Source organism: Schistocerca gregaria, chromosome 7, assembly GCF_023897955.1.
Source record: "Schistocerca gregaria isolate iqSchGreg1 chromosome 7, iqSchGreg1.2, whole genome shotgun sequence".
NCBI classification, from domain to species: Eukaryota; Metazoa; Arthropoda; class Insecta; order Orthoptera; family Acrididae; genus Schistocerca; species Schistocerca gregaria.
The window spans coordinates 437,374,179-437,395,405 of NC_064926.1; the positions used below are offsets into that span (position 1 = coordinate 437,374,179).

The 21,227-nt window shown below is 41.2% G+C and overlaps 1 protein-coding gene across 1 annotated transcript in view; it reads right to left on the minus strand.

Moving 5' to 3' along the window:
* Positions 1–21,227, minus strand: part of LOC126282418 (A disintegrin and metalloproteinase with thrombospondin motifs 7-like) — a 488,845-nt gene that overhangs the window by 63,934 nt on the left and 403,684 nt on the right. Inside the window, exons 15-16 of the mRNA XM_049982076.1 lie at positions 7,408–7,534; positions 2,441–2,561 (exon numbers count right to left, since the gene is read on the minus strand). Of these exons, the coding sequence (XP_049838033.1) occupies positions 2,441–2,561; positions 7,408–7,534 (248 nt within the window). The remainder of the gene's footprint in view (positions 1–2,440; positions 2,562–7,407; positions 7,535–21,227) is intronic.

The following is a 21,227-nucleotide window of genomic DNA, read 5'->3' on the forward strand; positions in this document are numbered from 1 at the left end:
AACAATCTACAGTCGTCACAGGATTGTTTCACGAGCTCATGAACGCTCGCGCTACCTCTACATGAGCACAGGGACATAAAGACTACAGCAAAGTTCATCGTACCAGAGGAATACGTGAGCGGTTTTCTCGACACTTCCTCACACTGTTACGTCTCGACCGTCCTGCGAAGTCACCTGACTTGAACCCCATAGCAAATCTGTGGATGATACTGGAACAGCGGGTAAACCCCGACATCACCATCCCTGCAATTTGGTAAAACTGTGTGATCAAATCCTGAGCGAGTGACTTAACTTGATTACGCCATACCTGCACAACTTTGTCGACTCACTGCTTACCCGAATCCAGGAGGTTATCAATTCCAGGGTGGAAGGCGAGGGCGCAATTACACGATAGTAAACAATAGTTGTATTATTTTTCTATGGGATGGAAGTTTTTCCTGGCGACCTTATTTATGTATACGTTGCCGAGAGTCTATCACGCCACCAGTATCCAGCCAGTACGATCGATAAACTCTGGCACAGAGTTGGAGCTGTACCTGTATTGTCATCCGATTTCAGCTGGTTTCGATGCACATCCAGCACAGACTTGTTGCTGTCAGAGGTGGCGGCTCCCTGTACTAAATTTCGCACCCTGTGTACTCAAAAATCACATGTTGTTGTTGTTGTGGTCTTCAGTCCTGAGGCTGGTTTGATGCAGCTCTCCATGCTACTCTATCCTCTGCAAGCTTCTTCGTCTCCCAGTACTAACAGCAACCTACATCTTTTGAATCTGTTTAGTGTATTCATCTCTTGGTCTCTCTCTACGATTTTTACCCTCCACGCTGCCCTCCAATGCTAAATTTGTGATCCCTTGATGCCTAAGAACATGTACTACATGTACTACCAACCGGTCCCTTCATCTTGTCAAGTTGTGCCACAAACTCATCTTCTCCCCAATTCTCTTCAATACCTCCTCATTAGTTATGTGATGCACCCATCTAATCTTCAGCATTCTTCTGTAGCACCACATTTCGAAAACTTCTATTCTCTTCTTGTCCAAATTATTTAACGTCCACGTTTCACTTCCATACAGATACTTTCAGAAACGACTTCCTGACACTTAAATCTATACCCAATGTTAACAAATTTCTCTTCTTCAGAAACGCTTTCCTTGCCATTACCAGTCTATATTTTATATCCTCTCTACTTCGACCATCATTAGTTATTTTGCTCCCCAAATAGCAAAACTCCTTCACTACTTTAAGTGTCTCATTTCCTAATCTAATTCCCTCCGCATCACCCGACTTAATTCGACTACATTCCATAATCCTCGTTTTGCTTTTGTTGATGTTCATCTTAAATCCTCCTTTCAAGACACTGTCCATTCCATTCAACTGCTCTTCCAAGTCCTTTGCTGTCTCTGACAGAATTACAATGTCATCAGCGAACCTCAAAGTTTTTATTTCTTCTCCATGGATTTTAATACCTACCCCAAATTTTTCTTTTGTTTACTTTACTGCTTGCTCAGTATACAGATTGATTAGCATCAGGGAGAGGCTACAACCATGTCTCACTCCCTCCCAACCGCTGCTTCCCTTTCATGCCCGTCGACCCTTGTAACTGCCATCTGGTTTCTGTACAAATTGTAAATAGCCTTTCGCCTCCTGTACTTTACCTCTGTCACATTTAGAATTTGAAATAGAGTATTCCAGTCAACATTGTCAAAAGCTTTCCCTAAGGCTACAAATGTAAGACCCGTAGGTTTGCCTTTCCTAATCTTTCTTCTAAAATATGTCGTAGAGTCAGTATTGCCTCACGTGTCCCAATATTTCTACCGAATCCAAACTGATCTTCCCCGAGGTCGGCTTCTACCAGTTAAAAAAAAAAAAATGGTTCAAATGGCTCTGAGCACTATGGGACTTAACTGCAGAGATCTTCAGTCCCCTAGAACTTACAACTACTTAAACCTAACTAACCTAAGGACGTCACACAGATCCATGCCCTGGGCAGGATTCGAACCTGCGACCGTGGCAGTCGCGCAGCTCCAGACTGTAGCGCCTAGAACCGCTCGGCCACTCCGGCCGGCACCAGTTTTTCCATTCGTCTGTATTTTGCAGCTGTGACTTATTAAACTGATGGTTCGGTAAATTTCACATCTGTCAACACCTGCTTTGTTTGGGATTGAAATTATTATATTCTTCTTGAAGTCTGAGGGTATTTCGCCTGTCTCATAGATCTTGCTCACCAGATGGTAGAGTTTTGTCAGGACTGGCTCTCCCAAGGCCGTCAGTAGTTCTAATGGAATGTTGTCTACTCCCGGTGCCTTAAGATTATAAATTAATTCTTACTATTAATATGTATGCGCGCTGTAAGAGAAACTTGGTTACTTGTTGTCCTCCAGAAGCGCAGATGAAGTCAGGAGTATAGGGAGCTGGTGTTGGTTTGGTGGTCTCGTACTCACGTGTATAGTGAGCGGCTGCTGCGTGGGGCCCGGGGCGTCCAGTCGCTCCTGGTTGGGCTGCGGATGGCTGTAGAAGGCGAGCACCCCGCCCATCCGGTACTCCCCGTCCGCCTCCTCCGTGCTGCAACACACCGCACGAAGCTCACTGCTACTGTGATAACCTCCTACCTGCATATCGCCGTCAACTTACGGTTCAACAGTCTCCGCATCTGACGCCAGATTTTAAAGTTTGCTCCCAGAGCGCTGAGTTTTCCGACAAAAAGGCGGAACGTCATGCTCTCAAGCGCTAAAATAAACTCTTGCGGTGTGTCATTAATATTACACGAACCATAATCCTTTTAAAACGCTAAGGTACAGTGAGAGACTTGAATTTATTCGTAGAAGCGTGAAAGCATTCGCATCTCTTCGTTTCCTACCAAAATATAAAAAGCTTGTGAGGTTACAAGGGATACTGTAATAGTATAATTAATTTTCTGGATGTGGTAATGTTTACTGTGGAAGATCATTTGGGGTGTAGCAAGCACAAGTCAGTAAACTTATGGAGTCACCTTCTTGATAAAGAGAGGAGGCAGCATATAACAGATTCACACTGAATTACTTAGTTACATAATTGCCTATGTCTCACAAGGCGAAGACCTCAGACACGGCCAACTGATTCGGCTCCAATTTGGCAGGTCGCTTGTGTACAACCTAAAACGAAGGAATCTAAGACATTTTGGGTCCACACCCCATCATTTTTTTTTAGAAAATCACCCCTATGGTTATGACGAGCAATCGACTCAAAATTGACGGGATCGATAGATAATTGTAAATAGAGCATTTTTCTTCATCAGGTATGGGGTCCGAAAACGCATACTTTTCCAAAAATCGAGGTAAGAAACTTTTACAACTGACGCTTATATACCGACATGCAAAACACTTTCCGCCGGCAGCGCCGATAGCGCAATAGCAAAGGTAACAGGCAAGGAATGGGAGTACCCGGGTTCGAATGTCGATGAAACCTAGCAGATGTTATTCTTCTCGTTTGTATTTTTCCATATCTCAATCGATAGACATAGGAGGGTTGATAAGGTAAGTAAATCAATAAGGAATGATAATAATAAGGTAGGCAAACTAATTTGCCAAACGCAGCGAGTTAGTAAAGTATTAAACTTTTAAGCCTTGTCGCATGAAAACAACTTCGAGTAAGAGTGCTGCGAATTCCTCACGAAGGATCACAGATAGCCAACCGCGCGACGCTTGTTTACAGCGAGGCGCGGGACAGAATGCACGCGCGGAGTGTTATGTTGTCCCGGTTGCCTCTTCGTCATATCATAGTTGTGAAACTGGAAGAGTGAAGGTGTCCCGCACGAGCCTTATACAAGTCAATCGGAAAGAGTTGTTTTCCGTCATTAGGCTGCCGCGAACCTCGCGGATATGTAATGATTTTTCCATCGTTAATGCGCCGAATGAAAATACGTTTTGTAAATGAATACAGTTTCCTACCGTAAGTAACATATGACTGTGCGTGGACTGGTCGACTGGTAAAGTTGGAATCCGCCACGTGCAGGATAGGGGGAGAGGGGCGACCATACCGGATTTGACAACGCACCGATTCTGACTTAGAATAGTTCATTAGGTTAGGAAATTAGAATAGGAATTAAAATAGAAACCTGCAGCGAATAAAAGTATTGGCCTGCCCTGTGCCAGGGCGCGTTCACCGGGGTTAGCTCGGTGAGCAAGGCACACAAGTAGGATTGTATATTTATTGGCATGTTTGTAACGCTGCAGGCAGTAGAGACTAGTGTAAGTAGTAATATTAGGAGTAGCAGATTTGTTAATTAGTAGGTCTGCCCATTCAACTAACACACTGTCTGTAGATTAGAATTAGAAATGTATATGCTGTACCTAAGTAATGTATTATATCATGACCCACTAATTAATAAGGTGGTGGGTTTTATTGTATAAAATATTTTGTAAGAAATAAAGATTTTTTTTTAAAAAAAAAAAAAAAAAGTAACATATGACGAGTACTATCTGTAGTTTGTGGCAGTTAGCTCGTCTGTTTATGCTGTAGTAACTATTTATTGTTTGTTGTGTCATATCTTTCAAGATTCGAACCCGGGTTTTTCGAGTCCCAGCCAGCTACCTTGGCTGGTGGGCTATCAGCGCTGTCGCCGAACAGCGTTTACCATGTGGGTACAGAAACGGCAGTTATAAAAGTTTCTTTCCTCGATTTCTGGAAAATTTTGCGTTTGCGGACCCCATACCCTATGATGAAAAATGCTCTATTTACAATTATCTATCGATCCCTCCAATTTTGAGTCGATTGCTCTTCACAACGTTTAGGGCTGATTTTCTCAAAAACGAGGGGGGGTCTTGACCCAAAATAACTTAGATTCCTTCGTTTTAGGTTGTACACAAGCGACCTGGCAAATTTGAGCCGAATCCGTTGGCCGTGTCTGAGGCATTCCCCTTGTTAGTGCATAACTTGGTACATATGTTAATAATGTAAGGTGTGCTTGTCTTGCTAATAATTGGATTCGCTGGGTATCTGATCACTGAACTAGGAGTACTCCGTAAACATAAGAGCTCTTCAAAATAGTTCAAAACTCAAATTTAAAGTATAGAAGCAGGGATAATATTTGGACATTAAAGAACATGTTTTATATAAAAGTTAAGTTGTAACGATGCTTGAGAACCTCTGCATAATATGTTATTGTCTTTTATTGTGAAGGCACTGTTCAGTTTTCGATCTATATAGAGCAAAATGAGTATTTCGTATGCCACACCTTTTAGGCAAAGACGTGATTAGACAAAAGAAGAGGGGTGAAACTGCCAAAAAGGGGACTGCCCTTAAATATGTAAATAATCTGATGATTGTCTACAAACTAATATAAGGTATTTAGTTTTACGTACTTCAATATTGTAACATTGTAAATGCATGATGGCCATGTTTAGAAATAATATATCCGACTAATGTAGTGTCACGTGACCGGACACAGGACAGAGGATAGGGGACAAAGATCGAGGTCTTTGGATCGTTGTCCGTCGGTACGGTAAGGTCGGTGCGGCTAAGAGCCGCCGACATAGTATCACGTGGCCATCAGTTTGTTTTGTGGATGTGATTTAGTAAAATAAAAACATTTTCATTCTAAACAGTGAACGACCGTGATCTAGACATATACTTGAATTCATTCACTGCTGTACTTAGGCTGGCTATTTACTTAATATAGGGCGCGAATGCAACTGTGCACAACCGAACCGCTTTTGCAGACAAGTGATGATAAAAGGTTGTGTAAAAGCCCGAGTGAAGTTGCAAGCTATCCCTTCTTGACCTGAAGAAGAAACTTGTACAAACACTTATACTTCCAATTGTTGTGTACAGAGACAGTATCCTGCTACGCCTTTAGGCCTTTCTCAGCAAAGATCACGGCATCTGGAACTGATTATGAATTTCCCTCTGTTCGTTATATCTGTGATGTTTGACTCTTTAATCATATTTCAGCATCAAATGCACAGGTACCCTGGCTGCACACAGACAAGCACAGAGGTTTCCTTACCATTGCTATTGTCTTATCAACTTACACTGTCTCTCATAGCTCACCTCGATCTTAACGCTCTAGTCTCAACAACATGGCAGAAACACTCATTCCCAACAAAGCAAACTCTTTTCTGTCCCATCCTACCGTTCAGCCACTTTCTCAAACTGCTTCTCTGTAGCAAGAACCTGACTGGAATAACTTCCCGCATTATATTAGAGAACTGAATAACAGCTCCAGCTTCAAAAGACAGATAATCACATATCTAATCAAGCAACAAGAATGACTATCCTGTTCCTGGATGCATTCGTTACTTCTGCACATTTTTCTTTCAAACAAGACCTTCCCCACTTCCCAGTATTCTTAGCTATTAATTTTCCTTTCCCCAGAACTCTCTACATCAGAAACATATACTTTTTACACCTATAAATTCTTTTTATACCAGCCACTATCTTTATTGTTGTTATTCTAATAATAATAATAATAATAATAATAATTATTATTATTATTATCAATAGAGGCAGTATCAGCAGTTGTATAAGTATTGCCAGTATTAACTGTATTAGTTCATAGTCAGTATTTTCACTCACATTGCCACTTCAGACACTCAAATCATTTTAATACTATTTGTCATACTAAAATTGTTATTAGGTAACTATGATGTACTAAAAGTAAGTAATGTGTTAAACCTTAGTCAGATGTAAGAGGGGGCCTACTGACCGTAATCAGATCAGGTTAGATAAATAAATAAGTAAATAAACAGACAATAAATGTGTACCGGAATGGGACTCGGTCCTGGGACCTCTGCCTTTCGCAAGAAAGTGATGTGTTATCTTTCAGCTTTTTAAAAATAATTATCTGAACAGTGCCGTTTACAAATTGTCACAAAATAAAAATAAATATTAAGAAAATATACATTTACGGTATTTCTCATGACAATGTATCATGTAGCTTCAATTTTTTATTGAATATGGGTAGGACACCACAAGATAATATCATCATCTAGGAAGCACATACCATTTCATCATTTTATAGGTGTCCGGTCCTCCTCAGCCGCTAATTTGAGTATGGTTATGGTTAACTTATTACTATCGATCTGAAAAGCTAATGGTCTCAACTGCTGTCAACTGCACATGTTTACTTATCGTAAATTCCTATTTCTGTTATGTCCCTTTGTGGTAACAACCAGTACTGCAGATTTGTCAGCGTGAAATATTTAAATCTGTAACACCTCTTAAGTTTCATAGCTTTCATTCAAGGTGCTAGACACATGAGCACTGGATATGCAAATACAGACTCGCTCCTCTATGTAAATAATTGTTTTAAAGCGGTTCCTTGCAAAAAGTGACATTTCTACGACAAAATAACAGCACTCGGTTAGCCTAAGTGATAACAAAGACGAAAAGCTAACCTTACAAAAATTCCTGTTAACACTGCGGTACTCACTAGTTTCCGTTCAGGAAGAAGATCTCCCCTTTTTCATCGGAGACTGCAATCGTATTCTCGGTGGGGCCCAGCTCTTCCACGATGAGGTGACGAGAGCCGGTAGGTACGGTGACCACCTTCGTGTACCCTGCAACACGTCGGGAAACCAACTCTACTGTTAAGCAAATGCTTTGCTTCATGGCTCGTGTTCAGCGCGGCTTCCAATAAACTCAGCTCACAACAGTAACTCGTTATAGTCAGTCAAATTACGATTTAATTTCGGCAAAATTGCGTATCAAATGATTAAAGTGGAATTCAGTTCAACAGACTTCAACATTTAACATAACCCAAATCAAACAAAATCAGACCATGGAAAAGTGCCTAAAATCAAATTAAAAATGGTGGTCATTTTTAAAAATTATTTTATATGTTAGTGTAAGATTAATATTTTATAATGTGTTACTTTAACAGATGTAATATTTGAAGAACATTTTCTTCTTCTAGATAAAGTTTATTGAAAATGGCAGCTGATGGATATATTGTAGTATTTGCAAAAAATATTTCGAAGACGGTCAAGAGCCAATCACTCTAATGTAACTCTAATGCAACAATCTTAATCCAGTTCTAACTCAACAGATTCAAGATACGTCAATGTAAATAACTAACTACAAATCCGTCAGTACCAAGAATATCGATACAAAACCTCGATAATCGATACAGACTCACATGCTACAGTCGCCATCTTGTGTTGTGTGCATAACGTCGAAGCAATTTGTGCAGTAAATTTTTGGCAATCAGTGACAAAATACAATGTGTAATAGTGTAACGTTAATCAACAGCTCCGCCATTACACCAGTGATACAAGTGACGCAGCAAGATGATGAAATCGTAAGTGATCAATTGTCATATAAAAGCCTTCCACACTATTTTCGTAACACATAACTGATGCAACTCTGTCTGCACCCTATACAGGCTCTGATATCATACATAGTCAACCACAACGAAGAAAACAAACAGAAGGCATCACTGATTTCGATTTCTAGCCATCCACTGCCCCCCTCCTCCCCCTAAATGCCACACCAGCCGCTACAGTAACCAACAATGGACAAAGAGTTCTAGATTAATCTATTTTAAGACTGTTTACTTTTAAGTAACATTTCTCAGTATGTGTGTATGTATAAACGCCTGGATATGAACAGAACATGTTCGAAAGGCGTTGTATTATGTTAGAATAAACATAAAATAAAAAAGAGACTGGTAAGTGGGAAAAATATTCCTCGCGAACATGCACTGCCGAGCAGTTCTCAAAGAGGCAGATAGAAGAGCGACAAATCAACGAAGAACAAGAAGTAGCTTTCCTAAGGATACGTACTTACCTTGATTATAACGCCGAGCAACAGTTACTTGTGAATCTTATTTCAAAAATGGAAGAGTATCTGAAAGAAAATGATTGCAAAACATATGATCGAAGGCACATGAAAAGAAAGTCTGAAGAACATTACAGTGAGAGTGTTGTAACATCTGGTGAAAGTGTAAAGGCTGACACTGTAACATTAAAAGGGACTGCTGGTCACATTCTTAGATCTTAACATACAAATTCAACAGATCCTGAGTTACAAAAGATGCACATAACAGAGGAAACTGTAAGTAATGTGAAAGACGATGAAATGGCAATGAAAGGTACTTATCCATTAATTGATAATCTCATTACAATAAAGACTGTGGATAACATGCTTGGCAACTTAAGAATGTTCTTTTCCAAAATATTTTCCAAAGTAAAATGCAGAGCATACGCCCAAGGACTTTAATGTGCCCACTGCAGATAGGTGTAATAGTTCAAATGTATCACAACTTCAGGTCACGTTATACTATCGAAGTTCTCCATTTCTCTTCTTCCTACATATAAGTTATGAAATTAAAAACGAATTGCACAGTAGTAAGTAGCAGTTTTTCAGAGGATCTCATAGACAATAATGCATTACTGTTTGTGCCACACAATGTTCATCATAATATTCGTACGTTAGATAGGACTAATGCATTTCGCAGCTTGGGAATCATTGGTGCTATAACAACAGAAATTAAATTAAGACCCATTGTTCCGAGATATGTCACAGACAGCGCTATAAAGGACATTGTCCATGTTACAATACGAGAGTACAAATATTCAAGAAATCGTCCATAAACTAGAAGCAAATGGCGCCAACATCATAACAATGATGTCCTCTGGCTATTATCTTGGTTATTTCCGAGAAGAGATGATTCCAATTGGTCTGGAAAGATTCAACTGTACAAAAATTCAAATCTCCATAACTCTGGAAAGGTATCTATTAGGTACTTATCAGTCATTAATACAGCACCTAGTGTCATGACTTGCGTACTGTATCTTCAGACTTAGTATTCAATAGCTCGAAAAACGGACGAAATTTTTAATTTGATTTTTTGGTACTTTCCCATGGTCCGATTTCGTCTGATTTTGGATTTGTTAAGAAGGAATATTGGTTGAATTGGATACCACTCCAATAGCTTCTGAAGGAATTTCGTCCAGGTTTATGGCTCATTTTTCTTCATTTCACTGGACTAATACGTCACTGGAAGCGAATAATGTATTCAGGGTCCTTGTAAAAAGTAGAAAGGAACTGATGCATCAGTCATAAATGTTTTACTGGAACTGATACTGTGATTTAGTTCTGAAATTGTACCGTGGCCTCCAGAGCTCTGTCTTTGCACTGGCTGATCGGTAAATCAGTCACTCATCATGTTCCAGTATGCTCGTAGTCAGGACTCACATTAAAAATTCTCCAGAAAATAATCCCGACCTGCAACCTGAAGCCAGCACAGTTGCAGTCACATAGGAAAATTATCTCACTAAAAAGACGCCATACTCACATTTCAGTTTCGAATTAGACATCGACTGGTCCAATCAAATAGCAATCACTTTTTTTAAAAAATTATTACTGCAAAGAGTATAGAGAAGGAGAATAAGGTATAGCAAGGTATAATAAAGTATAGAGCAATGGGAGCTACTGTTGCTGAATATAAGTGAACAAGTATCATTGTATTAGTTTAGTGGTTCGGGAAACAGCTTTGAAGGACTTTAACTACTTGTATGATGTATGAATTTTGTTGCTTTAGTAATGATCTCATAAGTTAAGCGGCACTTTCAACTTTTCTGTAGCTTTTTTTATTTTCACTAGCGAAGTACTCTGTAAACTTTTCCCAAAGATGTTCGGCAACCAGCATTGGTATTCTGTGTAAACTCTTAGAGTTACGTCTCTCTGAGACACTGCACGGTAGGTTGATTACCTTTGGCGAGTTCCACACCCTTGCAGCCACTCAGATACCTGACGGTTAGTCGGACCATTCTTGCGAAGAAGTTTACAGCGCACTTTGTTCCGGGAAGTCAAGCTATGAGTTGTGGCAGTTCAGAGACGACAGCAGCAGTTTGGAGAATTTTGAAACCGTTTTAGTTATTTTCAATGGTTGTTTCTAAGCTAGGTTGTGGATCAGTTGATTAGTGTGATATCGCACGATTTACTTTGCAATCTTTTCGCATTCTAATCTCATGAGATCGCTTTAGAGTCACTCAGCCCTAAGTATTATGCACTCGATTTCGTCAGTCTTTCCTGCACTTTTTTGTTCTATGTTTTGATGGAAATGACGTATTAAAACTGCACTATTTGCGATTCCCAGAATATCGACTTATGTTCCATGTGCACTGCGAATCCCACGTTGTCTGTGCCCACTGCTTGTTTGATTTGAAGACAATATAGATAATTCATATGACTTTTCTGTTACTAATTTATGATTATCTACGTAGTTTAATAAATATTTACGCGTACTTATGGTGCATTCTCTGTCTGATGCCAACTTGTGCGCACAAGCAGCAAGTATTCCTCTCTTTTCTGTTCAGTGGTCACAGATATAGCAGATAATAAAACAAGTAAGATAATAAGCAGTTTTTCACATTAATAGTGACAAATGTACCGTTATTTGCAGGGTATGAAGGTAAGTTTTGAATCTGGTTCCTGAATGCTCAGTCGCTGTTGCAGAATTTCTGAAGCGTGGATGTTCATATCTCCACGAATAAATTGCACAGAGGATGGTACTGATGCCAAAGACATTCCGTAATAGTTCCTATAAATTCAGTTTTTTGAGTCGCATCATTATTCACACGATTTGGAAAGGTATTGTCAGAAGTTAGTTATTTTCATTTGAAGTACAGTGATACAAATAAAGGCCACGATCCCATTGTACCGCGTTCAACTGTAAATTGATCACTTTTACTTTCTGTTGTTTTGATAGGATGTTACAAGTGGTTTACACAATATTTTACGCTTAATCACGCAATCTACGTCTACCAATTACGAACTGTACTATTTACTGTATGTGCTACTGTGGCTATCCGTTCTTTATTCTTGAAGTCAGATTGCGTTACAAAACTGATTATGAGTCCATGATTTTATCAATAAAAAAGCGAGAACCCGATTGTATAATAGCGCCTGTTAGCACTCCGCTTTTGAGACTGGGGGAGACGCATCGGATCCAAGTCGAATTCACCCAAATGTTTGACGATGAGGGCGAAGCCTGGACTTGGTTTTTAGGCGGTTTCCTACAGTCGACTAGGTGAATACCGGGCTAGTACCCATGTACAGTGGATAATACTAGACGCAAATAGACAAGGTTCAGAAAAGCCATCTCCCTTAGTGTGAGGGGGAGGTGGGGGCATGTGAACACCATATACCACCAACAGACTAACACGCCGATATGCGACAGAGGCCAGAAAAATAAGAAATCTTAAACTGAGAATTTTACTAGGAACTGCGAACGTGCTACCTCACTCGAAAGCCTCTTGATGGTCTCCCATACAAATACGAATCTTATATAACGAATTATAAAATTCTGTAATACACGCCATAGTGTCTACTTGTTCTCCTGCATACTTTGCCGGCATTTGACGATAGCTATCTGAGAAGTTCTGTTGAATTAGTCGGTATTTGAACAGTCATAGACCACCACACGCGCCCTTGGTTACGAAGTGTCACCAGGGAATAGCCAACGTTAGCAGATGAACCAAATAGTTTCGACTGGACCCATCAGCGTTTTAGTGGCCACCCGCTCAGGAACACAGTCACAATGCTCAAACATAGTCAGCGAAAGGTCCCTGCTATATGCTGCTGACTTAGTAACAACGGGTAATTAGTTTTTTAATGTGCTATTTTGGAATTCGTATCTGTTTTAACACTGGTCGCATGCAAATTTGACATGTGCGATGAGAGAGACAGCTTCCTGTGAATTATATGCAGTTTTGTTTTCTCGCGCATATCCTGGCGTTCATGTTGGTCAAATATACCACGTTAGTTGTGGTTCATTAAAATAAATATCGAGATGAGCACAGTCTGCGACCACTGTTCAAGTGGGATATGTTAGGCTTTCAGGATAAGGAAACGGAGAACCAAGAGCGACCGGTGCACACTCGAGGAAATACCTGAGTCGGAGCGGCTGTCAGTGAAACACCTCGTCATTACCGCTGTTGAAGTATCTGAGTGGTGGGATACTCGTGAGACACAGCTAGAATTATCTTAATATCATCTTGGTCACTACCTGTCTCCTCTCGGTTTTATTATTGGAATTAATTCCTCGCGTTAATTCTTGAAATTGACACTTAAAAACTCTTCGAAGTCCAAGTGGCCCTCAACCATCTAGTCAATTAAAAGTACTCTATTACCCTGCGCATTTATTACTTGCCTTGTTCTAGTATGGTGTGTTTCTGTACACGTAATGAATCGTTAATTAACGTGCCAAGACGTTGATTGAAGTATCTTGCCTTGTTCCTTTGTGACAGTTGTAGTACTTCGAGAATTTCCGCGTAAATTCTAGAATCACTCGGCCTTCTACCGTCCCGAACATACGATATTTTAAATATGAATGTGAGTGCAGGTCCGAAGTGTGTAATAAGAAGACCGTAGACATGGCGGTCGAACGGCACCGACAAGTTCTTGCCGGTCGCGTCATGGAAGTCGTAGTGAAAGAACAAGGAGTGTTTATGTATTCTGTGCTGTTTTATAACTTTGACTACTGTAGTGGAAAAAAAGAACAGTTGAAATATTAATTATTGTTAGTTTTGGTCATGGAGAGGATAAGACGTGTGTTCAGATTCAGAATGAGAAATGACTTGGTTTTTAAGTCAACTTTTCTTATGTGTAAAAGAGCTCTGTTTTTAACCTTTGGACACGCGAAGAGACTTACTTCATTGTGTTTGTTTACGTGGAGAATGAGATTTGTAAAAGTTTGATGTTCAAATATACGTCGTGAAGTGAATCAAAAGAAACTGCGTACGTCTGCTTATTTTTATAAGTACAAAGAGTCTTGATAAATTCCTGTTCGTAGCCGATATACTTCGGAGAAGAGAAAAGGAGGTTGCAGGAGCAAGCTAACCAACAAGGAAAATCGGGCGACAATCTCAAGTAAGTCGTATCGTTAAAGAAGTGGGATTTTGCACTCATCCCTCGCCACTTTAGTCGTCCAAAGCGTTTGAGTGTCCACTTGTTATTGTGGTCGCTTCTCGACCGCGTATTCCGTAACTGCTTGGGAATTGATTACGTTGAAATATGTGGTGTATCGCAACTTCCCGGGGAGGAACCACGTGGTGGTTAGTGAGCCCAAAGTCGTATGTATTATCAGGTAGTGACTGAGTCCAGAATCCGTGTGGCTGTGACGAAATAAGAATGCCCTCTCATATGGCGTCGGAAGTTATGGTTATTTGAGTCAGCTTTAACAAAGTTTTATTTGCCAACTGCAGGAATCTGAGATCTTCGTGGTGATGAGCAGAATGGCACGTGGTCTGACGGGTCGCCTTATTTTACTATTTGCAAATGATGCATCGCGTAATTTCTGTTGCTAAATCAATTTTTTGAATACATAATCTAAGCTGAAAACTGACTTCGTGATTTTAGGCTTGAGATCTCCTTTGTTCTTGAATCCTTTGTCCTGGAATGAAAAATATGCGAGATGTGAAGAACACTTGTGCCTTTAATTTAAAGCAATTTGATTATTATGCACTTGTTTTATTAACCTGGACGGAAGATTTGTTTCGCACTAGTTCATGAAGTGCCGTCTACGTCTGCAACTTCTATACCTTTTTGTTAAAATGGACCTTCTGCGAAGATTAATCCATGTTTTCAGCAGGAGATTTAGTAAAGAAATACTTAGATCAAATGAGACTGTATCTTAGTGTCCACATCGACAGGATCAATATAGCCCACAGCACGATTACTGATTACAAGGTGTTGCACAGCACAGTTCTTTTTCAGCTTTCTGTTTCGGTATGAGGCAAACTGCAGTCAAGATAAAAGGTAAGTGCCAGTCGCCCGCTAACTCCAAAGGGCTGCTGGAATGTTTAAAGTGTCGTTGTACACAGAAAAATAGAGCAGTCAATGTTGTTTTCTTCAATGCTGTTCAAATGGCTCTGAGCACTATGGGACTTATCTTCTGAGGTCATCAGTCCCTAGAACTTAGAACTACTTAAACCAAACTAATTTAAGGACATCACACACATCCATGCCCGAGGCAGGATTCGAACCTGCGACCGTAGCCGTCGCGCGGTTCCAGACTGTAGCGCCTAGAACCGCTCGGCCACACCGGCCGGCTTCTATGCTGTAAGAAACGCTATCCGTGCGTGCATTTTTATTGTTTTGAAAGTAAGTTCTGTTGTGTTTAAATATTCATTAAGTCAGATGTATATTCAGTATCAGTCCGTTGCGTTTATATATTCATTATTAGTCCGCTGAGTCTGTATACTTCTTATTAGCCTAAAGCGACTGCTGATTCATTATCAGTCGATTGCGTTTGTATATTCAATTATTAGTCACATGTGCTTAAATAGTCTATCATTAGTCAGATGTGCGTAAATGTCAGTGTTAAAGTTGGTCTTAAAAATTAACATTGTTTTAAAAATAAGAAATCAGTTACAGTCATTTTTTCTACCACAACTTCAACCTCATAATCTTTCAACAGTTGTACAGCGTCTAGCAGGCCTTGATGAGCGTCATTTCTGGTAGCTACCGACTGAGCACTGCTCGAACAGATAAGTGAGTCCAATACTGGATAATGGTCAACTTCGGGCAAATACCAGGGAGCACATCAGGAGATCGATGGCAGAGAATTACCACGTAGCAGTGAAGTATGTGCTGCGTGCCATGTTCAGAGGCACAGCTCATCTCAGTGTGAGAGTATGAGGCACTAAACGTCTCTGTGTGAAGAGTGGTGAAGCCTCATCGCACATTATATACGTTAATATTGCCGCAAATGAGAACATTAGTTTCTTATGGAGTGGGCTACCCTTTACGCCACGTATACTGTTACAAAGACGGCTAGCAAGTTGGTAATGGGAAAGGAAGCGAGTAGTGGCATAGGCCGCTGACGAATATAATCACCATATTTAATTCTTTCACCACTGAGGAGGCCTTTTTGTATACCTACAGTCTCTTTACAGATTTACGTCAGTGTCTTTGAGATGAGTTCCCGAGAGATAAACATAATTGTTTCGCCTACAGCAACAGTTTGTTCCTCCACAGGAATTCTAGACTCTTTCACGTTCCACTGAAATACGTGAGTCATTTTAATCGTGCGTTTTTTTCTCTTTATTTTCCGACACGGTGATATACAAAAAAATCCATCGTGATTTAGTATTTTCTTCTGGCAAAGTTGGTATTTCACATTATTTTCAAAATGATTCATAAGACCAGTCGGAGGAAACTGGTATCAAGTTGTCAGGTAGTTTTTGGCCAGATTTTCTTGATCCTTCATTCTTCAGTGGATACGCACATCTCTCACTTGTTTGAACACGATAACGATGCGGATAATTTACTTAGTATGGCAGGGTCGTTCCCATGATCATAATTGGTTCCGCCACTTCCCATTCGCTGCGCAGACTCAACTACTTTCTTTGCGTATGCACCTGGACATGAGATGTTTTTCTTCGTTTTTGATGAAACGATCTCTGACACTGTAGTTATTTTTGTCGCAATCTTCTTGTGAGTTGAGCCAAATGAAGTCGTGAATGCCGTTGGCTGTATTACTTCACACGCTCACTACCGTCCGTTCAGCATGCACGCCTGGTATTACTTTTTATTCTAGGGCCACTGTAACTACGGTCCAACACTGCACAGTCGCCATCGAAACTGGCGCTTGATCGTATTCAGGATCTGCACCACGTGACACCAATGTGCACAAGTTGCCCACCGTTTGCGCTCAAGGACCCCACTAGGATGGTGGAATAGGGTGCACAGAGATAATAGCTACATAATCGCCTGCCTGCAGTCATTTCATCTGGTTGAAAAGTGCAGAGTGGTTGTTTAACGAAATAAATGGAACAAAAAATCATTTTGAACCAAATGTATGTGGGCTTACGTTCATGGAAAGCAGGAAATGCAATAAAAAGCTTTATGGAGCTCATGAAGACAATTTTACTGTGATATAAATAGAAAACGACCAGAATAAAGATTTTTCGAAAGCGAACACACTTGTGAATTCCATATATGTCAGTGGGCTATATTCAATGTCGCGCTGCTCGAGCCCAATCACTTTAACATGCTTGGATCCTCCTTGATATGTTACGCACAGCATAGCAGATATGTTTCTACCCAAGCCTGTCCCACTCACTGACGGCAACCCTCCTGAGCTTATTCGATTAAATAACAACAAACTGCGATTTTCAACTGGCCTCAAGTATGCTCAGTCGGGTCTACGTCAGAAGATATGGCAGACCATTGAATACGGTTGATTCCTGCTTCCCGAAAGAAGATGACCAAGAGGTTGGCGTGACGTTCTCGTGCGTTAACGTCTTGAAAGGGAAACCCATCGCGAAATATTGACTGTAGGCTTGGACAATAGAGTGGACGATTCTGTCCCTACACTGAAAAGTCTCGAATTACCCTCAACATTGAAGAAAAGCGTCAGAAATCCGTATGTGGTAATGATCAAAAATGTGACTGACCCATCATTGCTGAACACAGGGCTGAAATGATTCCTGGCAAAATCCGCACTTGCTACGACAGTCCTCAAGAGTCAGATATGCCCTGCACCTGTAGGTGAAAAGAACCCAAAGTCATTGATCCATATTCAATTTCAGGCGTTCTCATGCTCACCTCATTCGCCCACCACATTGCTGAGGGTTTGTTCGTACAGGAGACAAAGAGTACAAAGTGATCATGTGGGGGTAGCTGCGAACTGTCTGTGCCAACACAGCCCTCTCAGTTGCCTCTAAATATGTAGCTTACAGTTCTGCTGCATTGCCCTCATGACAATCCATAAGTTAAAGGCAAGGGTCATTACGTGTCGTTGACAGTGGGTGATCACGACGATGTAATTTCCTCTGTTCTGCATCTTTCGAGAGCGAATGAATGTTCTAATGACGTCTCTGTGGTGCACTCCAATCCAGCGGGCAACTTCGCATTCTGATGACCCTTCCTACCAAAAAGTTATAATGCGCGTAAAATCAAATCTTGAAGAGTCTCTTCTCTTACAAAGTGAACAGTGTACACTAACTGTATTGTCCCAGACACAGCAGGGGCATTGTTCCTAAAGATCGAAGAAACCTTCGATCGTCCCTGGCACAATTGTCTCATATGTTAACTTAGCGACGCCGGTTTCGCCGACGTACTGTACGTCTCATGTACTCATATCTCACCAACAGATGCTTCAACACTGACGTTCGAGGAAAACAGCCAGCCCGACATGGTATACAAACTGGAGTACCTAAGGCTAGTATCCTGGGGCCCCTCTTGTTTAATCTCTAGATAAACGATCTACCAACTATAGAAAACAAGATGGCTGCCACGTACGCGGATGACAATGCCATCCCAGCGCAAGACTGGAAATCATCAAACATCAGCTTACGACTAAAGATTGCACTTTGAACTGCTGAACCTTGGTTGGAGCGATGGCGGATTAAAATAAAAGTCGGCAAGCGCGAGGCAATGCTGTTCACACGTAGACCGAAATAAGTGCACAGGCACCAACAGTGCAAACAAGTGACACTACACACACGCCCAACATTTCTCCTTGAGAAAGTCAGGTACATCGATGTCTAGCTGGACCGAAAACTAACAAGTGGGGGACCACATACAATACGCGGCCAACCGATCACACACGAGGCTCAAACAACTTTACCCAATTCTCAACAGGCAAGCTATACTGAATAGGAGGGTGTCGATGTCCACAAAGTTGCCCGCTGAATTGGAGTGCACCACAGCGACGTTATTACAACATTCATTCGCCTTCTAAAGATGCAGAACAGAGGAAATTACCTCGTCGTGATCACCCACTGTCGACAACACGTAATTATCCTTGCATTTGACTTATGGATTCTCACTAGGAGAATGCAGCAGAACTCTACGCTACATATTTAGAGGCAACTGAGAGGGCTGTGTTGGCACAGACAGTTCGCAGCCACCCCCACACGATCACTTTGTCCTCTTTGTCTCCTGTACGAGCAAACCCTCAGCAATGTGGCGAGCGACTGAGGCGGTAATGAGAACGCCTGAAATTGAATATGGATCAATGACTTCGGGTTCTTTTCACATACAAGTGCAGGGCATATCTGACTCTTGATGAATGTTGTAGCAAGTGCGGATTTTGCCAGGAATCATTGCAGCCCTGTGTTCGGCAATGATAGCTCAGTCAAGTTTTTGATCGTGACCACTTACGAATTTCTGACACTTTTCTTCACTGTCGAGGGTAATTTGAGGCTTTACAATATAGGGACAGAATCGTCCAACCTATTGTCCAAGCCTACAGTCAATAATTTGCGATGTATATGGATCACACTGTTTAGACCGCTGATGACGTACGTAGCTCCAGTCTGGAGATATGCAGTTCCAACACGCCTTCGCCACCTGCAGGTCATACAGAACAAGATTCCACTGACATAAGTAACGCTCCGCGACACACACAACCGTGGACATTCACAATGAATGTTGCCTAGATACTTTGTAGGAGGTATTCAAAAAACTCGCCACATGCTAGACATGAGCTCGAGACACCAGAACAACCCCTTCATCTCGAATCTGGGAAACTACGACGGCAATCGTAAGTTGAAGCACAACCGTCCAAATACACTCCTTATTAGGACATATAACCACCTATGGCAAGCCAAGGCACACAGACAGCGCAAATAATGGCGAACCCCTGCATCACAGCGTAGCTGACTTGCACCGCCTGATTAATCACACAGCACCTCAACCGCCCACAGCAGGGAAGCCAAATCTTGCCCACTAAACACAGACAGAACCCACACAACCTCCTACAATGTGTGATCGATTCTGTGACCAATCGAACACTAATAGACGACTATTTGCTTTTACAGGTATGCAGACGTTGCAGTTGGCCCAGGAGACGTCATCGGTGCCCAACTCAGCAGTCTCTCACGTCAATTTCTGATTGACGCTCCTATGTCGTACCCAACCTATGACACTACTACCGAGTATTGCACTATATCCGAGCACTAACTAACCTTACCCATCCATGATCTGTCGCATATAGCAAGAAAATCCGCTAATGTTCTTACTACCCGTCCAGGCTGTCACAGAGGTTTTATTCTTTGGCGCTTGCCTTGACACTCTTTTTCCCTCTACCCTTACACCCGCTATTGTTCATCGCTTTTCGTCCACTTCTATCACATCGATGGGCCCTTGTTAGTGGGTAATCCTACCCAGAAGCATGGGCAACATCAGGCCCCACATCCTGTAAACACCTCGGTTTGCAGCTAACGATACGGAGCTGACAGTACAGTTATTCAAATGGTCACCAATCCCTTGTGGGCCTGGAAGGGCTGCACCCTTTAAAAGGTCACTCTACTGATCTGCAGTTACAATGCAGTTTTTTTTCATCTCCATTATACAAGGTGGGTGTAATTAAACTTTCGTTACTTGAGCCAATGTAGACAGAGAATTACTTACCGCATGGGAACCTAACTTTGTAGGAATGATGTTCAGACCGTGCGCTGTACTATTTGCATTGTCAGTAGTGTTAGTGTCACGACTTGCTGTTCGGCGCTTTTTGCTGGTACGCCGACGCAGAGTTGAAAATAGAGAAAATAGAGTTGTAAAACTACCGTATTAGACTACTATAAGTAAGCGTAGGCTACGGTAATTCTCCTAGTAGCCTTGGGTACCTAAGATCATAACCGCGTTACCTGTACTTAAGGTGTGTTACCAACCTATCGGGAGTTACCTCATCTCGAACGCTTTCTTTGCCTTTGCCGTCGGTGTCTTACGAAACTCCCCTAGAAACCGGAAGCAGTGAACCGTCTAGAAGCTGTCTGACGATTTGTAAAGGGCAGTGTAACCCACGGAACATTGTTATTCTACACACTTATCCTCTTGTCTGTTGCTTAAGAACAAATAGTATTCATAGGAAAATTTAGATTGACGAAGTTTAGTTCAGGTTTCATACGTAACTTATTGGTCTGTAACATGAAACGGAGGGATATTGTAGTGAAAACAAAAAAAAAAAGGCAATACAGATTTATCATATAGCGCCAGAAAACGCAATCCAATACTTCGTCGACCTTGTGTAAAACATGTTTGTTTTATTCATAAACTACTTTTGCACTTATCAACAGCAACAGGAAGCTCTTGTCTTTAAAGATGAGAACAATCTGTCGAGTACAAAGTAACAACAATAATTATACAGATTTTTTAAATGTTTGTGCATCTCTCTCACACATTCAATTATGTTTCTTTCTCTACCAATGTTTCCAGTATTACCGGTAATTCTACGATTTACTACCTATTTACGGAGTGTACTAAAACTATCGTAGTTTTGGTAGAGCACCGCATTCC